At 38.2% G+C, this 24,020-nt stretch overlaps 1 protein-coding gene across 8 annotated transcripts in view; it reads right to left on the reverse strand.

The window, feature by feature from the left end:
- The window catches only part of PARD3 (par-3 family cell polarity regulator), a 675,053-nt gene that overhangs the window by 132,308 nt on the left and 518,725 nt on the right, over positions 1–24,020 (reverse strand). For all 8 annotated transcript variants that reach the window (XM_008065798.2, XM_008065800.2, XM_008065805.2 and 5 more), the window contains one exon: positions 22,605–22,847. In XM_008065798.2, the coding sequence (XP_008063989.1) occupies positions 22,605–22,847 (243 nt within the window). The remainder of the gene's footprint in view (positions 1–22,604; positions 22,848–24,020) is intronic.

A 24,020-nucleotide genomic window follows, 5' to 3' on the forward strand; every position in this document is an offset into this window, starting at 1 on the left:
ACAGGGTTTGTCCCTGTTGAGTTCGTGATGCTGTCAGGATATCCAGAGACACATGTGGGGAGTCAGGGCTAGCACTTGGCTAAGATCAGCTCTACTCCAGTGACTTTGGGAATTAGCTCATACACGTGACAGCTGAAGACATGACAGGGAGAAACCGAGACAAAAGAGTAGGCCCTGTAGAATCACATCAGTAGGGGACAAAAGAATCCCCCAAAAGGTGAGGTCAGCAACAAAGATATAGAGAGAACAGAAGAGACCAAGGAAGAAGAGAATCCTGGAAGCTAAATATGTATAAATGAGGGGAGACTCTTCCACAAAAAAAAAGAATTTATTCATAAAAAGTTGTATGTTTAAACTTCAGTCACCTTCAAAGTTCTCTCCGTTTGATGCAATACACCTACTGAGATGCTTTTTCTACTGCTCAAAACAGTTTTTGAACCTGTCAATTTTTATTTTTTATTTTTCTTTTTTGAGTTAGAGTCTCACTCTGTCACCCAGGCTGGATGAACTTGTCAATTTTGATGTCTTTTAGTGCGTCTGCCTTTTTTGTTTTATCCCCTCCATATCGGCAAAACATTTCCCTTTGAAGATTTTCTTCACCTGGGGACACACACATACAAAATTCAGCCAGGGTGAGACTGGGTGAACAGGGAGAGTGGGGCACGGAGGTCATGCCGGTTTTGGTCAGAGCTGCTGAACATTCAGCACAGTGTGGACAGGTGGACCATGTGAATTATCCTTCATGAAATGGGTAAACATGTTCAAAGAGGAAAAAAAATTTGTGAGGAAATTTGAGAGAAAAAAATTCACTGAAGCTGAACACAGCTTCTCACAACAATGCTAGTTGGTGCACTGATGCTGATGGGTTCCTAGAACACTTACCTGGCTGGGGAAGCCTGTGCTGTTTTTGGGGGGGGGGGATTCCCTTTGTATTTTCATGATCTCTTCCAGATGCAGCAATGTGGTCACTTAAAAATAATATTTTTAATAGAAAGGGACTGAAACCAATTGTGAGGAGTTTAAGAGTTAGAACAAAAAGAACAGATGGAAGAAGACTTCGGCAGAACAATTGTTCAAATATACTTTAAGGGATTTCCACTCCTGGCAATGAGAAGATACAGTGGCCAGAATTAAATTCCAACTATACACAACTAAAAAACTAGTCAGAACATAGGAAATAACTATTTTTTAGGAATGGAGGTTCAGGAAGACAGACTGTCACTCCTGAGAAAAGAAAACAAGTGAAATGAGCCCGAACATTCCCTAGGTTTTCTACGCACTGTGGTACAGGGAGGAAAAACCAAGTCATACTGCAGCCACAGTGTGCTGAGGGGACAGAATTCTGAATTTGGGGAGGCAAAAGTGGTTAGCATTTTTGAACAGATTACCTGAGAGGAGGAATCTACCTAGAGCAAGGGCTCCAGAAACCTGCATGGGTCCTCTTTAGTCTTTGAATACCAACCTAGGCAAGAGTAAGCACAAACCCTATAAGCTCAGACAGGAACAACTTCTATGAAAAGAATAATTCCCAGGCAGCAATAAGATGAACAGTTGGGAGCATGCTTACTGACCCCAGCCAAGGGAAGAGACTCCATTGACTATGCTGGCTGAATAGATTAGGTACTCAGTCAAGAAGGGCCACATCTTGGAAATGGGACTAAACCAAGCCTAAAAATGAAAGCTATTCTGGACCTGGCCTAAAGGAAATGAAGGAGCAATTTAAAATTAAGAAATAATCAACAAATAACTTAAATGCTTGCTAGAAAAGGTCCAACACTCAAAAAAGTACAATAAAGTCCAGTCCTTAACAACACAAGATTTATATAAACTGACATCCAATTAAAAATTATTAGATATAAGAAGGAAGAAAATGTGACTTACAACCAGGAGAAAAATCAGCAAAGAGAAATAGATTCAGAAAGGACAGTGATGATAGAATTGAAAGAATTTTAAAAAGATGCTTCTAATATATTGTATATGCTAAAGGATGTAAAGAAAAACTTGAACATCGAGAAGAAAGAAATGCTTTCTACATATATGTTGATGGTGCCACAGAAGCTTGGGATGAAATGAATACTTAAAAATTGATTAGATCAGAAGAAACAAATACTGTTATATCGTTTCATTGCTATATACAGGAATTAGAATGTTTTGAGCATTGATACCTTTATAGGAATTAGAAAAGCATAGAGTCATCCTCCTTTAAACCTTAACTGTTTTTAAAAAATGCTACTACTAAGTACCACTAAACTCCCCCCCCCCCTTTTTTTTACAATCTTCAAGCATTACAACACTATTTGAAAGAAAGGAATTTATACTGTGCTCTTGTAATTTACTGACTTAGGTTAGTTTTATAACATTTTTAGGCATTCCCAACCACACTGTGTACATTCTTTTCTAGATCATTTCACATACCAGTTGCCTACAGTTCTTTGATGCAAGAAATTTCCAATGACTGATAAAAGATAATCTGCACATTATCCCTTAAGATGGGTGTTTATATCACCAAGAGCTTGGAAAATGAACCCATTCGAGATAAAACATTTTGCTAACAACTTTCATGGTTCACTGGCAAAGAAAAGAAGGCTTATTAGCTTGGCACTCTAGATATGGCCTTGTCCATATGGTAAAAAAAAAAATACCAGATTTTTCAAAAGTCAATCAAACCATTCTGGTCTAGCTATTAAAATAAACAGCATGGTCAATAAAACTGGTTGTGTTATTTAAGTCCGTCTGTTATTCTCCCCCAAAACTGGAAGAGCATTACTATCAGAGACTGTAACTGTATTTCTCTTTCAGCCCCAATAGCTTCTAACACACATCATGATGTATGGTTAGTAAGAATATATTTTCCTAATATAGGAATCAGGACACAGTTGACATATGGTCTAACAACGGGACAAAAACTTAGAAATACAGGTGATTATAACAAGTCTCAAAGAGAGTAACTTGCCCAGCAATTAAATAAATGGCAGAGCCAGAATCTAAATCCAAAGTCACATGGGTCTACAACAGCACCTGCTGCACTCATACACACTTGCACATACAGGTACAATCGAGGTTGAGAAGCCACAAAGGCAGAATAGAAAGTTAACAGAGTTAAAAGAAAAAGAGACATTTTATACTCATCTTAAAAGTTCTCTGACCGGGCTCGGTGGCTCAGCCTGTAATCCCAGCACTTTGAGAGGCCGAGGTGAGTGGATTGCCTGAGGCCACGGGTTTGAGACAAGACTGGGCAACTTGGTGAGAGTTCATCTCTGCTATACATCAAAAATTAGCAGGTAGAGTAGCATGTGCATGTAGTTCTGGCTGCTTAAAAGGCTGAGGCAGAAGGATAGCTGGAGCCTAGCAGGTCAACGCTGGGGTAGCCATGAGCTTACCACTGTAGTCCAGCCTGCACCATGGAGTGAGACTCCAACTCAAAAAAGCAAAAAAAAGTTCTCTCAGGAATCCTGATGATTATCATAAACAAAGAATAGAATAATTAAAACACACATATGCACACAAAGTAAGCTATGTTAACCCAAATATATAAAAAGAAAGTATTTATTTTATGGAAAGCACTATCAATAAACATTCCAAAGGTAAGCAAAATGGTACAAGCAGCCCTGGGCAAACAGGGAGTGATCATTTTTTATAGCAGTAAATGTTTCCTAACACATGAAAGTTATTTTAATTCTTTGTAAATAGATATCTATCTATCTGTTGGTGGTTTCTTACTTTTTTTACACGTTTCTAGAACAGACATCTATGACATGAGGGAGATCACCTTTAAGCTTTCTGGAAAAATATTTATAAGTTAAAAAAAGATCCAGTCCAATGAATATACTTACACCTCTGAACACATACATTTACCACATCCTTTAAGGGTGCAAATTCTTATCTCCTAATATTTAGATATTTTTACTCAGCATCAAAACCGCCAGAGCTTGTGAAAGTTAATAATATGGACTCTCTATAAACCATTTAATGTGGTTAGAGAAGACAGACATGTGGCATTTCATAATTAATCCTGAATAAGTAAAAAAATACCTATTTATTCATCTATTTCCTCCCTTTTCTCCTTGACAGGATCAGCCAGTCAGAATTCCTGGCTGTGCTAGGTATACTTCATGTTCAGATTAGCCGCTCCCCCAAAACCTAAGACGTAACTGTGTGCTTAAAGACAGCTTCTTGGAATTTTGGTTTTAAGAAGTTTGAGCCTGATTCCTCACACCCTGTAAGTCCTGTATCTGGTTCTGATTTGATCATTCCCATGTAGTCAATGGACAGTTTAAGAAAAATGGTTCTTTTCTGCACAAGCAGCCTATGAATCGAAGGGTCCATCTCTCAGCTCTCTGCATCACTGTCATGCTCCCTAGGTGGCAGCACAGAAGCCTGGGATGACAGCCACTATCTGAGTATACCCAGGCACACTGCGCAGCTGTGGCCAAGTACGAGGATGCGTCTAAATCAACTAGAGAAATATTTAGGAAATAAAGTATAGGCACAGATAGTGATCTCATCTGCTGAGTTTGCCACACACAAGATGCTTTGTGCTGTCTGGTTGACAGCATAGGCTAAGAATGTGACCAAACTATTTACTTCCTGACTTTTGCATATGATAAATCAGTCTTTACTATCAGAACATATGAAACAGAAAATTTACACATTATCATCATCTGTTCAAAGGATGAAAGAGAACTGCCTACATACACATAGACACACACACACACACACACACACACAGAGAGAGAGAGAGAGAGAGAGAGAGAGAGAGAGAGAGAGAGAGAGAGAGGGCTTTCCACAGTCTAGAACTCTTAGCTTTAAGTACAGTTAAAAAAAAAAAGTTGGATCAATTAGCAGCCCTGTGAATGTTGGAAACATCTTAACAGTGTCTCAGAGATGAAAGAGCATAATACAGAATGAGAAAAAGAGGGAAAGTTAAATTATGTCTGCAGTCATAATGAATCAAAGCCCAGAAGGAGGTCTGCAAATCAGCAGGTTCTAATGAAATATTAAGGTAAGTGATTATTGATGAAAAATGAATAAGCCTTTTTGATTTCAGCAACCTTTAAATCACACCTAGCTAATTAAAACAACACAAATGCATTCATTTATTCCTTGACAGGTATTTAGCAATCCTTAAGGTATGACAAGACTCCGTTATTTGTATGTAGTTGACCCCAAATAAATGGACAAGGTGTGCAAGAAAAAGTCTTACCCATAAAAGTAAAAAAAAAAAAAAATCTCAGTCAGGCCCAGTGGCTCATGCCTGTAATCTCAGCACTTTGGTAAGCCAGGATGGAAGGACTGCTTGGGCCTAGGAGTTCAAGACCAGCCCAGGCAACATAACAAGACCTTGACTCTACAAAAAATTTTTTTAAATAGCCAGGTATGGTAGTCTGCACCCGTAGTCCCAGCTACTCAGGAGGCTGAGGCAGAAGGAAAGTTTGAGCCCAAGTGGTTGAAGCTGTGGTGAGCCGTGATTGTGCCACTGCACTCCATCCTGGATGACAGAGTGAGACCCCAATTTGAAAAAAAAAAAATAGCCTCTTTTCATATTTTATTTATCATTTTCAAGTTGGAAATTTTTAAAAAATCACTTAGGTACTTCCTGTTTATCATAAAGAAAGCATCAACAGTAGTGTACTACATAGTTAACACTGAACCTTATTTTAATTATCATATAATGAATACAAGGCATTTATAATACAAATATTATGCAATTATATCCAGTTTTTATTTAAATATACAAGTATCATAGAGCTACTTAAAATGAGCTTATCCTTTCACTCCACACTTCCAGGAGGAAAGCAGTAGAAGTCTCTTAAGACATCATCCACAATTTATATAACTAGCTGTCGGATAATCTGACCTTAGCCCCAAGGCCTGTGCGATCCTCAACCACATCCTCTGATGTCACAACCCTCCTTCACCTGAGTCTTCTCCTTTGGAAATTAAACTTAGGCTATTCAACTGAAATGCTACACCAAATGACTGCGCATTAAGTTGCTTCCTAATGACAGAAATAAATCAAATGTCCACAGCCAGGCCCATTTTAGCAGCAATATATAAAAACAAAGAGCTGTAGATATCAGTGGTAGCATCAAAATAAAATGTTGAGGAAACTAAAAGAACTTTTGACACATAAAAGATGCTGAAAAATAGTATGCAGAATCGTCAAATATCACACCCACGCAAAGAAAATCTATGCAGCAAACCGTTTAGCTCCGAGATGTCCTTAGAACTCAAGAACAAAGATAAGGATGGTGTTGGTGGTAGTGGTAGCATCATACTAATAAAAGTCATGAATACTGGCTGGACTCTTCCTGTGTGCCAGGCAGGATTCAAAGTGCCTTACACATAGTCATTCGTGTGATGTGTGCCACAAAACCCAATGTAGTAAGCAGTGTTATCCCCATTTTACAGTTACAAAAAGTGAGGCATAGAAGATTAACTGGCAGAACTGGGATGTGAACTCAGACTGGCTTCAGAGCCTGTCCTGTATTGCATCCTCTCTTAGCATATTTTATGGTGTGGTGGTGTATCAAATTCTCTCTCTCTCACTCTCAAAAGTACATACCTACAGGAATGATGCATTTAATAGACAATAAGCAAAACAGACTTCAGCACTTAAAATGTTTAACTACATCTTGCTGATAGAAATGCCATATTCTTTTCCTAAAGCAGGTCCTCTCTACCTGCACACAGTCCATGGTCTTCCTTATCATCCACTACATCCCATAAATTGTCTGCTGTGCAGGGAAGGAGCTCGCTCTATTCATTCTTTAATTGATTGAACATATCTGAATGCTTATGTGCCAGAACTTGGAATACAGCAGTGAACAAAAGAGACAAAATCCCCTGCTCTAAAATGCAACTTCATTCTAGTCGGAGGAGATGGATGATAAAAATTTTAAAGTGTGTTTATGTGTATCATAATGCCATAAGCACTAGAAAGAAAAATAAAGCAAGGAAAGGTGTCAGGATTGCCAGGAGGGAGGAGGGAAAGAAATGCAACTTTAAGTCATTCACATTTCCTCATATCAACTTGCTCCATCATGGCATGGTGGTGCTGCCTGCCTGCCCCCAGCTGCTCTGCTGTGGGGACAGAGCCAGGCCCCTGGGAGGCAGCTGGACTCCCTGCAGGTGAGCTCCTGAGAGCGTGACATTCCACGCAGAAGCATCTGGGACTGACTCCCTCCTAAGGGCTGAGGCTCCTGCAATACCCCAGAAATTTCCTGAAATGTCAACCAACTTATTTTCACCTGGTCCTACCTTCCTCTCACTGACTAACCACCTTGCCACTGTGGGTAGTGAAGGGCTCCAAGCAGGAAGCCACACAGGAAAACTCAACCTGGTGACCATGTGCAAGCACTGGCTTCTCACATGTGTCCCTAGAGTGGTGAGGAAACAGTAGCAGCCCTTGACTGTCTTGGCCTCAGCCCTGCATCCTTCCAAGATGGGGAGGTTACCACCAGTGCCTGCAGGAAGCATCACCATTCATTTTACCACTATTTCCACCCTTTGGGAACACAGCCTCTGGGGATATCTATACATGTGGCATGGGCAAAATCATTTGATTTTTAAACATTTTAAAGAACGCATTAGATATAAAAGTGGGGAAGGGAGGCCCTTATGGCAAGGCTGTAAAGGAAGTCGCAGTAAACAACCTGTCCTTTTAAAAATTGACCGACCTATTGTTTCAGTTATGAATGGGATAGGATGTTGGGCATTGTAAACCTGTCAGTCAGCAAAGGCAGTCACCAGGGTAATACTATGCCTACATCCTGTTTGCCTTGATCTAGTCTTGCAGAAGAACTAAGACAGTTCAAAGATGTGCTGGTCCTTAGAAGAAACTGGGGTAGTATATTTTAGATTTGTCCATTCCAAAGAGGGATGGAGAGGACTTTCCCACGTGTCAATATAATTCCTTAGAAATAATATCATAAGGGCAATGTTCATTAAATCATGATTTTATGAAATCTGTCGGTGTTTCTGAAATGGTCTAGTAAGGTAGTATGTATTTAGTAGGTACTCAACAAACACGGTCACTGACTCATGTTAGTGCCATCTACCATGATGTTCCAGCAAAGCCTAGAGGTCCTAGTAGTATTGCAAATCACATGTCATCCGTGGCCAAAACAGGAAAGTTAAATTCCTCATGTGCTTAAAGTAAAACTATATTCAAGACACTGACATTCTCTCAGACCTTCTTTAGAACTGATCTGCTGGAGACCAGTTCCAGCCGGGTTCAGGGTACCCCAAAGGTGGAGACAGCGTTGGCGACTGGGGGGGAAGAAGAGAAAAAGAAAGAGAGAAAGAAAGAAAGAAAGAGAGAAAGAGAGAAAGAGAGAGAGAGAGAGAGAGAGAGAGAAAGAGAGAAAGAGAGAAAGAGAGAAAGAAAGAAAGAAAGAAAGAAAGAAAGAAAGAAAGAAAGAAAGAAAGAAAGAAAGAAAGAAAGAAGAGAGAAAGAAAGAGACTGGACTCCAGTCTAGTGCAGAAGCAATGTGTGTCATTGGTAATTACAACGGGTCTTTTATACACAAAGTCAGATGGGGGAGGGGCGTCCCCCACCCAACAGAAACCTTAATCCATGAAAACTTAATCAATGATTGCCTTTAAACCTTTTTCATATGATAATCTTAAAATCCCATAACAAAGGATAACCTAATCCGTGACTGACATATTCTATAAACTTTTCATCCTAAGAAGATTGATTTATGCCAAGTTAAACAATTCTATAGAAGCTTAAGTATTTACTTTACAAACGAAAGTGGCCCATTCCAGAATGTTTGGAATGTGGCCCAGTCCAAAATTCATAGTGGGCTACCTGCAAGTAACCCAGCCACATTCTTTCAACAAAATGGCTGTCTTCTAAAACTATATTCTACAATTTACACCTTCAATAAATCCTAAGATCATGACCCAGAAGCCTGTGACCAATACTAAGGCTCTTAGATGTGACACGAGTTTGAATTATAAGTTGTGTGAAAGCCAAAACTGCAGTTTGTGGAAGAATGGGAGCAATGAGCTTCTAAAGTTAGCTTGTGTTCATCCCGGTCTCAGAGTTTTTATGTTTTGAGCTCACAGGAGCTTAATCTGGTTAGTGCTAGTAGAAAGGGGGAGGAAATGGGGTCAAATAGCTCCCAAAAACATCCTAGTGGTCTCGGGGTCAATGTCCCTTCCTGATCCCTAACGCTCAGTGGGCCTCCATGGCTGGCTCCCAACACTGATCCAGGTTATAATCTCTACCCATAGCTTTGACTCATGGTCCCTGAATCCTAGAAACCATCTGGTTGTGGCCATATGGGGTCTGCGGCATCTTTTCTAGGCTAAGTTCTCCTTTATTAACCAGCAGGTCTTAAGACTCCACCTACCTGAGGGTTCAGGACACCATGAGCCCTAGAGGCCAAGCAAGGATTAATTGCCAAAACTCTATAAATATCTTCAAAGAATCAGAACACAACAGTTCTGCTGGTAGCTTTTAGGGAAAGGAGGCATCTAGGAACTTTCATAGTCAAATGCCCATCACACTGAAGACTTACGAGGAGTGAAGACTTACCTAGAACCTTAATTGGGTGCCCTGTCAGTCAAAACTCGACCCGTGTACATATATTTTGGCTCTCACCAATTCAGGATGCAGCACAAGCACACCACCCCTGAGATGCCCATCCTTGCCCTGCTGAGCCTATCTCCCTAGCATCCTACTTAATTTTTATCACTCTGTACACAATAGACTACACATGGTCTGCCAGGTGACACCAGGTGGGAGAACCCTGGAGGGTGAATAGGTCTCACTCACTTCCATCCCAAACACCTACCAAAATTCTTGGCATAGAGTCACTGTGGGGAGGTGACAGAATAGTCACAGAGGCCGCCAGATACTCTGGCAGATGAATGTGTACAAGAACTTTGGGCTTGTTTAAAGAATATTTTACACAGCTTATCATACAGACCAAAATAAAGAAGGAAATGAAAGGAAAAGAATAATTAGAAATAAGTCTTGATTCTCAATCAGCTTTAGTTTCTGTTACAAAAGCAGGTAATTTTTTTTAAAGTTATGCTCACAGCTTGCAAAAAACAAAGAAAACCACACACCCAAATCCACCATTCCCCATGCCCCACAATTCTTCTGCATCCAGAATATAATGCTCTAGGATTTAAATCATTTTTCTAAGCCTCCCTCCTTTCTGTCAGAGGCCACAAAGTAACTTTGTGAAATTTAAAGAAAATCCGTATTCCTCAAGACACTTGACTGCCAACTGCCAGAAAAATCACTGTCAAGTGTCCAAATCCATAGTAACTAGTGGTTTTACGGCACCCCCAGGAGTTGTGTCATCCAAAACTTGCTCAACTGGCACCTTATGTCCCTCATATGCCGCAATTCCATCTGCATCCTGCCCATCCTCTCTCCAGTTCTCTCTAAACATTCTAGGAGACACTAGAATGAAAAACAAACTTGGAGTTAAAATTTTACTTAATCACTGCTCTGCTGGAGTACCTGATGCAGGTCCAATGTATTATATAACCTTCAAAAGACTAAGCAGCTATTGCTTTTCAAACTTTACACCTGTCAATGAATGACCTATGAAGTATCAAAGCAGAAGCCAGAGAAGAAAGGAAAAATACATTAGTTATTTGGTTGTTATGCGGATTTATCTGGAGGGAATTATTTTCAGGTCATGATACTCAGTGAGTTCTGAAATGGCTTTTTTTTTCTTTTTAAGTCACATTTTTCTTCATGGAAAACCACAACATACCTTTATTTCTAAAATATATTTTCACAATTTCAGAATTATATAAAGTCAACATGAAACTACAGCAGTGTTTTTCTTAAAGGTAATTTATAATTATTTTACATGCCACTATTTGCAACTTTTGAAATTTATAAAGGAACTTGTCTTTCTACTATTAAATCGGGTTTTTCTACAAAAATGTATCATATAAATGGAAATTGTAGGGAAACTCATTTGAAGGGAATTAAGAATAAACACTTACTATTCCAGTGTTGTTGAAAGCAACAAATGAGTCTCATTTAAAAAACAAAAAGCAAATTTGCTGGCACGGTGGCTCACGCTTATAACCCCAGCACGTTGGGAGGCGGAGGCAGAATGATGACTTGAGCCAGGAGTTCAAGACCAGCTGGGCAACATAGTAAGATCTTGTTTCTATAAAAAGTAAAAAATAATTAGCTGGGCATGGCGGTGTGCACCTGCAGCCCCAACTACTTGGGAGGCTGAGACAGGAGGATCACTTGAGCTTGAGAGTTGGAGGCTGTGGTGAGTTATGACTGTGGCACTGTACTCTACCTTGGGCAACAGAGTAAGATCCTGACTCAAAAATAAAAACATATATATATACATATATGTATGTATATGTATACACACACAAAGCAAATTTTTTTGTTTCTAAATTAGAGTTAAAACAATCTGTGATAGAGTTTTACAAATAAAAGTGTACTGACCGACATACTGTTAGTCTTTCACCTGGGTTGTTGGATGATCTTTGAACATATTTGCTAATTCAGACTATATTATTTCTTCTACTTAGATGGGCATTATCAATCAATTCCAGGTCACAGAATGTCCAAATTTGTGCACATCCAGGAAATCCTCTGGACTCATAAACTTAGCATTCATAATGTCATTTGTCTTGTTTTATTTTATTTTTTTTTAGAGACAGAGACTGGTTCTGTCACCCAGGCTGGAGTGCAGTGGTGCAATCACAGCTCACTGCAGCCTCAAAGTCTCAGGTTCAAGCAGTACTCCTACATAGCTAGGACTACAGACATGCACCCTCATGCTCAACTAATCTTAAAAACCTTTTTTATAGTGATAGCATCTTGCTATATTGCCCAGGTTGGTCTCAAACCCCTGGCCTCAAGCAAAACTCCTGCCTCAACCTCCCAGGTGTGAGCCATAGCACTCAGCTGCATTTCATTTGGATATTTCTGAGCAGGGTTCAGGGGCCTTTCATTCTCCAGTTTCCTCTACACTGTCAGCCTCTACCCCCCTGGAGAGGCTCCCATCACCTGGGCAGAGCCAGGCAGGCCTCTCTTGGAGGCAATCAGGAATTTCAGTTAAAACAAAAAGTAAAAAGAAGTGCAACCTCAGGTTAAGTTCCTTGCCCAACGATGTTTAACTTAAATTTATAGTTTGTAAAAAAGTTCAGCTGAAATAAGTTAACTCAACCACTCTACCAAAAGGAATCCCCTTGGAGACAACTACCTGATCCCAAAGTATTTGTTTGGGGAATACATGTTTTCAAATCTCTGTATTCCCTTCTACAGTCTATGGATAGAACAAATAACAAAAGGTATAAATTATTTCAGAAATATAGTTTAAAAATATTTGTGAGTTTTACAGAAATGTATATACATATACATTTCAGTCCATTTTATGCAATTTCAAAAGTATATTCAATGATGACATAGCCATAGAACATAGAAATTATTATTTCCTGTTCTGAAACAATATAGAAAGTTTATAATTTTCACATTTTTATAGACAGTGGAAGAAGCTAAGGATAGCCCAATCTTTTCCTTGATTGCAAAAGAGCCTAAGTATCTTTTTAAATCAATTAAGTTTCTTCTTCAGTTATACAAAATCCACCAATGTGGGAAAAATAGAAGAATAAAACAAAACAAAAAAAATAGTGAATAAGCAAATTGTTATTCACATGGAGGACTTAGGGTACCCAAGGAAAAGCTCTAGAACATCTGGGAAGTTAATTTAAAACTGGATTGTGGATTTAGGGCCCGATAAAGTCTCCCAAGAAGTTGAAAATGCATCTCACAACGGGGCTCCACATAAATCCTCATGAATTTATATTAATAGTTGATTGATATTCCATCCTTACATAGGTGCCAGAAAGAAAATAACACAACCTAAGACCACTAAATACCAATAAGATTGGTGCTTGAAGTCATGGGTTTGGACAGTGTAAGGGACAGGAGAACCAGGCGATTTGGCTAAAATAAAAAGATGAGTTATTGTGCCAACTGCACATAAAGAAAACTCTTAGAGCTTTTGTTAGAAAGCAAAATGCTAATGAAATACCAAGTAGCTCAAGGAGATTTTGGGCAGTGAGTGGCCAGCTTATCACTGAAGATCTAAAAGTTCAGCGCTCAGGGAGGGAAAAGACATTAAAACAAAAATGCACACACACTCCTGGGGAATGATTTGCCTGATAACTATCCAAGTCCAAAACAGTTTTCGTTGATTACCATATTTCTGCAGAATATGTAAACTTCCTCTAAGGCTAAAATAAATATATAAATAAACAACCCCCATTACCCATTACTCCTACAAACAAATTGTGGTTTCGGGCAATGTTAATCAACAAAGACAATGAAACAAGAAGTCTTTAAAATTAGCCATGACCTTATTTATGGCTTCATTACTTTCAAGATTTCATTTGTTGGGTGGTTTATGTCACCTCAGCCTCTAATTTAATTGTTGCAACTCTAACTATATTAGAATAGCTTAATGAATGGTGATTGCTTGTTTTTATTCACCAAAATCTAACATTTGCAGAACTTATAACACTGAGGAGCCATGCACTTCACCCATGTATTAGATGAAATTGGATTTCTACTTTTAAATGGATCCTCCATTAGGACAGTATGATGTGAACCAGTATGACACAGTCTGATATAATTAGCCTGAAACTGGACACCTTAGAGGCCCCTAGACACTATACGGAGGGTTTATACTGCATCCTGGAAACAATAAGTCACAAAGTTATTTTAAGCAAGGAAGTGGCATGACCATATTTTATTTTAGTAGAAAACTCCAGGTATTCATGAAGTAGGGGTTTGTGGAGACAAAACTAAAGATAGGGGAGAAGTTAAGAGATGACTGCCAGTGTCCATGGGCCGTGCGGTGGAAGGAAAAAACTTGAACTCTTTATGGTGGAATATTGGTGGGTCTTAGTCAGTGACTGTCATGAGGGAGCAGGCTATGGAGGAAAGGCTCTGGTTTGTGATGTGTAGGTCATGACTACCTTCGCTGAAACCAGGCCAATGAAATGAGAGATTGGGACAAAAAAATGATAAATTCACTTTCAGATATGTTGGGTTTGGGTATTTGAGAGGCACAGGAAGTATGTATGCATTCCCAGCTGGCAGTGTTGTTGGAATCCAGGGCTTATAAAGAGAGGACCAAGCTAGTGAGATTAAGCACCACCAGTGTCAACTGGTAGTTAAAATCTTAACCCCCCCCAAGGAAATGGCAGTGGTCTCTAGTTATTTCCCTAGGAAATCCAAAATTTAAGGGAAAATGTAGAACAGAACCTCAGTCCAAAAAGAAGGAGGAAGTCCTAGAGAGAAGGGTACCACCAAAACTAAGAGGAAAGTTTCAGGAATGCCACAGAGTGGTCAGAATAGAAAGGACTGATGTTTATGTTATGTTGAGTCAGGAATCTGGGAGGCTATTAGGTGCTGTAACAAGTGACCACACACATGTTGCCATAAGACAGCACAAATTTATTGTATTATAGTTCTGGAGGTCTGAGTCTGAAATGGGTCTCACTGGGCCAAAATCAGGGTGTTGGCAGGACTGCTTTCCTTTTGGAGACTCTAGGGAGGAATATGTTTCCTTGCCTTTCCTGCATCTAGATGCTACCTGTATCCCTGGACTCATGGTCCCTTCCTCTGTCTCCTAAGCCAGTAGTCTAGCATCTTCAAATTGCTCCCTGACTCTGACCCTTTTGTCTCTCTTTTTCACTTATAAAGACTCTTGTGATTACATCAGGCCCATCAGGATCATCCAACAAAATCTTCCCATTTTAAGATCCTTAACTTAGATCTGCAATGTCCCCTTTGCCCTATGTGATAACATTCACAGATTCCATAGGTTGGGGCCTGGGCATTTTGAGGGAGGCATTCTTATGCCATTCACATGGAATGGATGAGATGTGGGGAAGAAGCTACAACAGTCTATATCCGACCTAGATTCATATTTCAAGAAGTTTGGATTAGACAGGAAGTGGATAAATACCTACATGGTAAAAATTTTTTTTAAAAAGGATATATTTTTTAAGAGCATGATAGGTTTTTGACACATTTACAGGCTATGTGAAAATGCCAGTAAAGAGGCGGAGGTGAAGATAGGGCTGAGAGGAGATATTGAAGGAGGAGACCCCTTGAGGTGGAGGGAGAGGGCTGGGATCTAGAAGGCTGTTTTTTCAGAGCTGGCCTGAAAGGAGGAAAGCAGATCCTCAGCCACTGAGGAGAGGGATGTAGCTCAGGTACAGATGTGAATGCGTTAGAGGTCTGGAGCCAACAGTCACATTGAAGGAGCAGCAAAGCCTGAAACACTTTCTGAGGTATGAGGAAAAGGGGCTGACCAAGGCCAGAGACAGACAGCTAAGGACAAAAATCGGACCCAAGTTGGAGGGAGCACACAAATTAGCAATGGCACCAACTTGCAGAACTCCTGTTACAATGAGATTAACTAACTTTAAGAATTAGTTTCTCACATTGTAAGAAAAGCAGAGATAAATAATACTAAGCAAATATAAGTAAAGTGGTATTTGACTTTTTGAATAGCAAATACAACTTTGTTATATGATCCAACATTTTTTAAAAGAGCACATGTTTAATAACTGCCTGTATCTAAGAAAATTAGTTTTGTTCTGTGTTTGCCAGCTTCTTTTTGACACAACTGGGTTCCAGTTTTAATGGGGGGGGAACAAGTTCATAAAGGTCTTTTCTTTTAAAATCGGCATTTTTCCCTTTAGTGGTAAAATGCATTCAAAAAGCATATGATTATGGTATTTATGCTTCCATTAAGGTGTCCTCAGCTAGCTGGGGGAGTCTAGCCTACTATTTTCCTGCTATTTAGATTTATAGCAGCACAGTTCCTATTTTATTTCAATTATATTTGAGGACAATGCACTCCTGGTGGCAAATGACTGCATGGTGACAGTCAGCAAATGTCCATTAACGCTGTCTTTCTGTGGAGTTTTTAACTACAGATTCTGATCTCTGGATATAAAAACACAAATTGCATGGTGTCCTCAAGCAAATAAAAAAACATTATTGGCCAAGATTTCACCATTTCTTTGTTAGAATGCAAAGTACACTGAACTTTCCAAGTTGGAATTGTGTAATTTATAGGAAAAGAAACTTTTTGGTACCAAGAAACACTGAGTAGAATAAAGTTTAGGGATGTCACACTTCAAGAGACACAAAATGATTATTTGATCATAGGTGAACAATGGATATCATGAATGTCAGAATAAACCTGTGTCTAATGGAAATTAATTATATTTTTTATTTAGTGCTTTTCAAAGGGTAGATGGATCAGCTGCATCAGAGTCAACTGGGGTACTTGTTAAAAATGTGGGTTCATAGTTCTCATCCAGATCTACTGAATCAAAATACCTGTGGACAGAAGCCAGGGCACCAGTGAGTGCTCGGTGAGAAGCATCCCAGGTTCTTTTTACTCCTGCTCAAATGTGAAAAAGCATCGTTTTAGATCACAGCCAATTACAGTTCTTAAGATCATGATTACTGCTTGCCTGTCCTAGCAGGAGATAACTTGATGTAAATAGAAATGCCAACATTTTAGACAAGATTTGAGAAGTTCAAGCCTCTCTATGTCCATGGAGCATTGCAAACTTAAAACTGGTAAGAATTCCATACCATGGAATATGAAGAACTTCAACGAATTCCATAAAAGTACAAAATGAAGATCTTTAAATTGTCAAAGGACAGACTAAAATTGATCGAGAGATCATGTTCTTACTCCACTAACCCCCTGTCATTTTCAAGTAAGTCATTTCACAGTAACAAAATATTTGCTCTTATCTAAGTATTTATTCTGTAGATGCAACCTAGAATGCTTCATGCTGAACTCAGTAACTCCTAATTTAAAAAGAAACTGTTCATGATATGACATGATTTACAGAGAACACAGAGGCCAAGCTATTAGTGAAGGAAGTGGTATCAGCAGAATTGCATTCCCACACTTTCATATCTATGTTAAACATAAAGGATCAAACCTATCTTTTTACATTTTCATTTTATTCCTTGCTTCTTTCTGCATCCACGCTGGGCTTTCCTGAGAGTGAAAACCCATTTCCTAAGCAACAACTGCAATAGCAAACACTGAAAGAGTACTTACTGTGGACCAGGTACAGTGCTAAGTGCTTTAGATGTTAATAACAGAGCTAATCCTTCCTAAATCTAATGAGGTAAGTACCACTATTTTCCCCATTTGCAGATGAGAAAAATGAAGCACAGGGTTCACACAGTTGATGGCAAAAGAATCCAAGACCAAACAGGCTGTCTGGCTCCATAGTTTATGCTCTTGTGCTTTATACTCAACTGCTTCCTACATTACAGCAGGATTGCTGTGGCAGGGGTAGCTATCAGGGGACAGCAGTGTCTTAGAGTCAAGAAGGATATCTACTGGCAGACATATGATTGGTACATTTTCTTAATTAGAAGCATCATGAAATGAAAGGCAGAAAAGCTAATTGAGCCACACTGGAGAATTTTGCCCATTACTTAATCTCACACAATACTGTGGAAATTATTTGACCAAAGGACAGTTCTCTAATATGTAGAGAATCTTGATCAAAAGATGGTAATTCTCTTTGGGATCTTCTGTGCACAAGTCATTATACAGATAGTCTCCAATTTATGATGGTCGACTTAAGATTTTTCAACTTTTAATGGTACGAAAGAGATATTCATTCAGTAGAAACTGTCAAGTACCCTACAATCAATGTGCTTTTTACTTTCAGTACAGCATTCAATAAATTACAAAAATATTCAACATTTCATCATAAAATAGGCTTAGTGTTAGATGACTTTACCCAACTGTAAGCTAATGTTAGTTTCTGAGCATGTTTAAAGTAGAGTAGGCTAAGCCATGATGTTTAGTAGGTTAGATGTACAAATGCATTTTCAACTTAACAAAATTTTGAACTTCCGGATAGGTTTATTGGGACAGAACCCCATGGTAAGTCAAGGAGCATCTGTATTCAGAATGGTGTTTGGCTTCCTGAAACAGAAACCTGATTGTAGGTAACTTAAACAAGTAATAGGCTCACTTTTCATAGGTAACAAGGACTGGCCCATCTGCTCAAGGGACCAGACTGTTTCCCTCTCCATGTGGTCTTCACTTTCAAAATGAGGAAAAATGGTATAGGGCAAAATCTGAGTCAGTCCTGTCTTAATTAGGAAAAAGCTATCTTCGCAGGAAGTCCCACTCATAGTTCTGTTTCTAACTTATTAGTCAGAACAATGTCACATGGTCACCTCTCATGGCAAGGTATTCTGGGAAACTGAAATTTTTAGCCGGGTATATTGCTATTCTGAACAAGGGGAGAAGATATATTTGGTAGGTACCTAGCAGTTTCTCTCACAGAGAAGGGGAAATGTGGAAAGACAAAGAGCACCATATCAGACTCTAAAGTATTCTAGAGCAAGACAGCAAACAAACAGGAAGTGCACTCCAGTCAAAGAAATATAAGATTACAAATTATTTACAGTAGCTAAATCTTTCAGGTTCCTGATTATAAGCTGGATAAACATAAGTATACCAACATTTTCGTGAGTTTTAAGTCTTATTATTCATATAAAACACAAGGATGGGATCTACTTCTCTCTAGTATCAATCCAATATGAAAAATCAAAATGTTGCCAAGGACACTAATAACAATGGCACTGTGACCACAGCATATAGTTAGATAATAGTTCATGTGTCAATAAAATTAAACAGGCATGGAAATATTTCTAGATATAGTGTGATGCCATCATATAAAAAGCATTTGATAAGTAATATGTGGAAATTAAGAAAGCATCCTGTTTTGACAGTAAATTTACAGCATTCAATAAATTATCTCTGGCTATTTCCATGGGGGCCTACCATATCCACATTTCTAACACAAAGATCAATCAAAATGACCAAGCAATGAAGTGTAGAACACTGCTTTCTTTATAAACAATGAAAATCCCAGAACAGATGCAGGCTATGCTTGAGACTGTCCACTGCCTACACTGCCTATGTGCTCCTGAAATTAAAAAAAAATTTGAATAGGACACCACTTGCCAACTTTGGTGAAATTTAGTCAGTTGATAGGAGTTTCTCTATTCTATATAGTCTTCATATAGAAAATACCTCTTTGAGGAGTTTCAAGTTTTGTTTCCATTTGAATAATTATTTTTTAAAAGTTAATATAAGCATATTCTGGATCATATTATAGGGTTAGGGTTCAAAATGACCTATGGGCACAATGTTCTATATCTGGAAAAAGCATCACCTGAGACCCAATCCCCACCACTACACAATATGTCCATGTAACAAAGACACAAGTATACGCCCTGAATCTAAAAAAAAAAAGAATAAAAAAAGTTAATATAAGCATATTCTAGATCATCTTACAAGCGTGTTACTTCACTGTCTAAACTTAAGTTTACAAATATGAAGGCATCAAGAAATGCTATTTTCATTGTCTCAACTTAATAACAGAATCAAGCTGAATTCCAGGCATAAATGATGTGTCTCTGTGACACTCAGGCCCAAGGCTGCTGGATGGGGACATGCAAAAGAACTGCAGAAACAGAACAGGTAGAAGGGATGGGTGGGCGGAGCCAGCACTGGGCATGTGGGTCGGGCAAGTAAACTCGGTGAATCTGCCACATAGCAGCTACCACCATCTTCATGATTTGTGCAAGAGTTTAGAATTAAAAAAAAACATTATTGGACACATTAAATTAATGCTGTTCATTTGAATGTAATGGCTTTGTCGTTTCATTTGTATTTAATTTGTAAAGATGTTTGGTTTTATAGTTGTATAATGGCTATCAACAGAAGGAGTTTAGTCCTATTTTATTTTTATACATATTTAAGTAACATTATAATCAAAACAATTTAGTTCCATACTGCAGTATCAAGATATTGTCTTTCCTTTAAAAGAATCCCACTCAAGTCTGAGAAACACTTTTCTACAGCTTTCTCTCTGACGGTAAAAGACAATGGAGGTGATGTCATGATTTCCAAGTCAAATTCACATTCACATAGGCAGGCAAATTGTACTTCACAGGTGCAGTAATTCCCAACTTTTTGGATTAGTAACATCAGTCATTGTTTAACAGACATCTTATTCTCTGCAAAAATAATAATTATGAAAATACACAAGTTTCTGTAATCCTTTAAAAAAATTATGTCTCTCTTGAGCTGGAAGCATCTTAGAAATCCTCAAGTCCAACCACTCTTTTGGGACACAAATGCATAAAAGTGTAATATATCTGCCAGCTGCCAAGGCTGCACTTGAGGAAGGCTGAGAGAAGTTTTTAAATACAACAATGCCTAAGATGAGATTTTGAGTTATTTACGGCTTGGTGTGACATGTCCCCGCGACTACAGTCTCCTCTGGAATGCTTTGCTGAGTGGGTTTTTGGTGGAAATTAGTTAGGAGGCCGAGTTCCAGTTTGGGGTTAGTGTGGCACAGAGCAGAGACTGCAGGTGGGGATGCTGAGCCCAAAAACAGAGGGGTTCTGAGCACCTAAATCTTGTTGAAAATTTGAAGAAATCTACATGCAAGATTTAGACTTTTCGTAGGGCACTGGGATTTAAAGCAACCATTTCTGCAGCCCAGGAGCTGGGGACACACAACTCTTTTGACTCCTGGTTCTGATGTTAGGTGGAGTTTCTGAGCTATATGGGTAACTGCCACAAAGCACATTTACTGTTTTTTACATTTTCAACCTAGTTGTGGATGGTGCTGAAAATGATGAGTACTTTTATTAATGATCAATATGTCAACTAATTTTTTTTTAGTTCCTCCAAAAATTACTGACAACTTCAATGTTCTAGTGTCCTTTTTCCCAAGAAAACAATTCCAGTGGGATATTCATGGCTTCAAATACTGCTTGACCTTCTACAAGCAGCATTTACAAGTACAGCAGAAACCAAGTAAGAAGCTTTTAAAGAAAATGTCACTGTCACTGAAAATAACTTTATTCTTTGAATCCTGACATATTTATGTTAATTAATACACATGTGAAGCTTCTAGGAGATCACACCAATGGAGCTAAATAAACTGTAAGCTTCCTGTGTTAAGTTACATTATTCAGTAATTAGCATTGACATCAAACAGATTTTCATAAGACAATAAAGAAAACTAAAATCCAACAAAAATAAACAAAAAAGGAAACAACAGAACAATAATCTGACTAATGGTTCACATTAAGATCTGGTTCTCCATTTGCTATTTTTTATAATGCTTCCTTTTAGGTTTGCATGAGGGTTACCTGTTGCATTTGCAAACTTGCTAAAAATAGCTAAAAGTGAGTAAAATAGAGACTGCTTGCAAAATGTAGCAACCAATAGCACATGGATATTATGGATAAAATAATTTCAGTACGTCTCTAGTCTTGCAAGATTTAGAAAGTGACGTTCCCAGGACCAGCAGTACCAGCACCAAACCTGGGAATGTGTAAGAAATGCAAAGTCTTAGGCTCCACCCCAGACCTACTAGATGAAAATTTGGGGAGAGAATCAATCAATGTGTATTTTAAGAAGGCATGCAGCCAATTCTGATGCACACCAAAGCAAATGCACTGAAGGTTAAGAGGCACTGGTTTTGAAGAAGCTTGCTGTCTATAAGGTTCCAAGCCCAGCTCCCATATAGAGCAACAGTTATGGAAAATCATTATAAGGCATGATGAGATTAGTGTGTTGTTTATGGCAATAACTTGCATATGTTGGATATAAAAGGAAATAAGTATTATTTTCTTTGTGAAATAAACTCTATATGGTGTATGAATATACAAATGGAAAGGTGAAAAGAGATCTGTGTAAAACTATCTCAGTTAAAACTTGAGATAAATATATAGCCAGTAATATATAACCACTAATATACAGTCATACAGTCAAAGTTTTAAATAAACATACAGCCATTAAAATACAGTTAGCATGTAAATAATCAAGGAAAGGATACCCTAAATACCCTGATTTGATCATTACTCATTCTATGCATGTAACAAATATTCACATGTGCCCCATAAATATGTTAAACAGTATGTATCCATAAAAAAAATACAGTTGGCATTGCACTCCTGTGTGCTATAATGATATACATAATTCAGGCTGTGGTCTGTGACCGCTAACAAGCAGTCTGAAGACTGCCTATACTACACTTTTCATTTACTAATTCTTTCATAATATAAAATTATGCCACCAAAAAAAAAAAGTGCCCCTTCTAAATCATAGCTGGGACAAGTCATGCCATTCCCCATCTATTTAATTGCCACAACTAGAGGCTCTCCTGGTAATAAAAAATATAACACTTAAGTAGAAGAGCCATAATTTTAAGTTTGCTTTTATTTGAGTTATAAACTAAAGGTTAGTTCTCAGGTCTAAAACCATCTTAAGAACAAGATGAAATATGCTGGAATCATTAGAAAAGTCATCAAAATCTCTGCCACTTCATCCATTAGGTTTCGATTTGTATAAACTCAATACTTTTAGACACAACAGCTTTTTAAAGGCCATTAATAAAAGGCAGCTCTGGTTTGAGAATTGATGAACAATCTTCTCCCTTGTCAGAAACTATATCAAAACTGATGTGGAAGCAATGCTGTGATTGCTCTTTGTGCCTACCTGTCTACAGATGAAGGTTTGGAATTCCGTGGCTTCTTTACTTGGGCGTACAAAGCATCCATCATGTGCCCTTCCCGTGGACTCTGGGGTCTGGGGTTGAGAGCTAGGGAACCTTCATAGGAAGACATTCCCCCATAGAGTAACTCATCGTCACAGCCAAATGTCCGATGGAAATCTTGAATTTCAGCGTAGTCACGCTCACGAGCTTGCCGCTCCCTAAACTCTCGCGTTTTGGCTTGAATCCTGAAAAATGAGAACAAAGTTGAGACAATAGAAACAATTCCTGTTCTAGGAACTGCATATAGAAACATGTATTGAAACGTTGTAAACTATATTTTATTCTATGCAGCTATAGGACAGTCTGGTACAAATGATAAGTAACATACATCTTAGACTGTCACGTAATGCTATGAATGATCAAAAACAATCATTTCAGATACCTACTGTTCATGTTAATAAGATACTGTCATCATATAAATCTTAAGTTTAAATATTCACATATTAACTAGCTTTAGAAATTCACAAAGACAGTTGCTGGCACCAACTTGGATATTACACATGAATTTTTTTAAAACAAGAAAAGCTTGTTTAAAGGCACATACACATTATGTATGTATGTGCTTACGTGTGTGTATAATATATATACTTTACTCATGAATTAGCTGTAAACATTCAACATACTATGAAGTTTAAATATGAATCCACACCATAATCCTTCATTAATGGCAAAAGAAGATCTCAGTTTAGTGACCATGACTTTGATTTTATGTGCTACATACAGAAAGATGAGATTCAGGACAATCATGCTGGTATCCAAATGGTCAAATTTTGAGATAACACTTGCCTGTATTTTAACTAAGAAACAGACCTTAAATGACCACTTTCACTGAAGATATGTTTAGTTTACTATGATTTCATTAAACTACTTGGTACATGCCTTCTTCAACTTGTATATTGACATAATGTATGCCCTAACTCAACCACAGTTATCTAAAAATATACTTTTACAGCCGTCAATAGAATTTTTAAAATTTTGGATGGAAAAAAAATTCCATTACATAATTACAAATTGAAATGTTTACTTAAAATCAGTAAAATGTGAGAAGCACTACTTTAAAGCAAGTTTAATATTTTATTGCAAAGTTATTTTTTCATATTTGAAAGAGACCTCTGCTAGCATAAACCACACATAAATATATATTCAAAAGAATCTAGAAAAGATACTGATATCAGATGATGACAGCACAAAAAAAGAAAACTACAGGCTGCTATTCCTCATGAATATATTGGGCCGATGCATAAGTTCCAAGCGTTTTTTGCTGGCCTATGGAATGCAAATGTTGCACAATCGTTGACTGGTCACACAGTTCATCACATTTGCCAGTTCTTAGGTTGACTGACATAGCTCACTCAGGT

The sequence above is a fragment of the Carlito syrichta genome, unplaced genomic scaffold, assembly GCF_000164805.1.
Source record: "Carlito syrichta isolate Samal-C Ts95f unplaced genomic scaffold, Tarsius_syrichta-2.0.1 Scaffold308805, whole genome shotgun sequence".
Classification (NCBI taxonomy): Eukaryota; Metazoa; Chordata; class Mammalia; order Primates; family Tarsiidae; genus Carlito; species Carlito syrichta.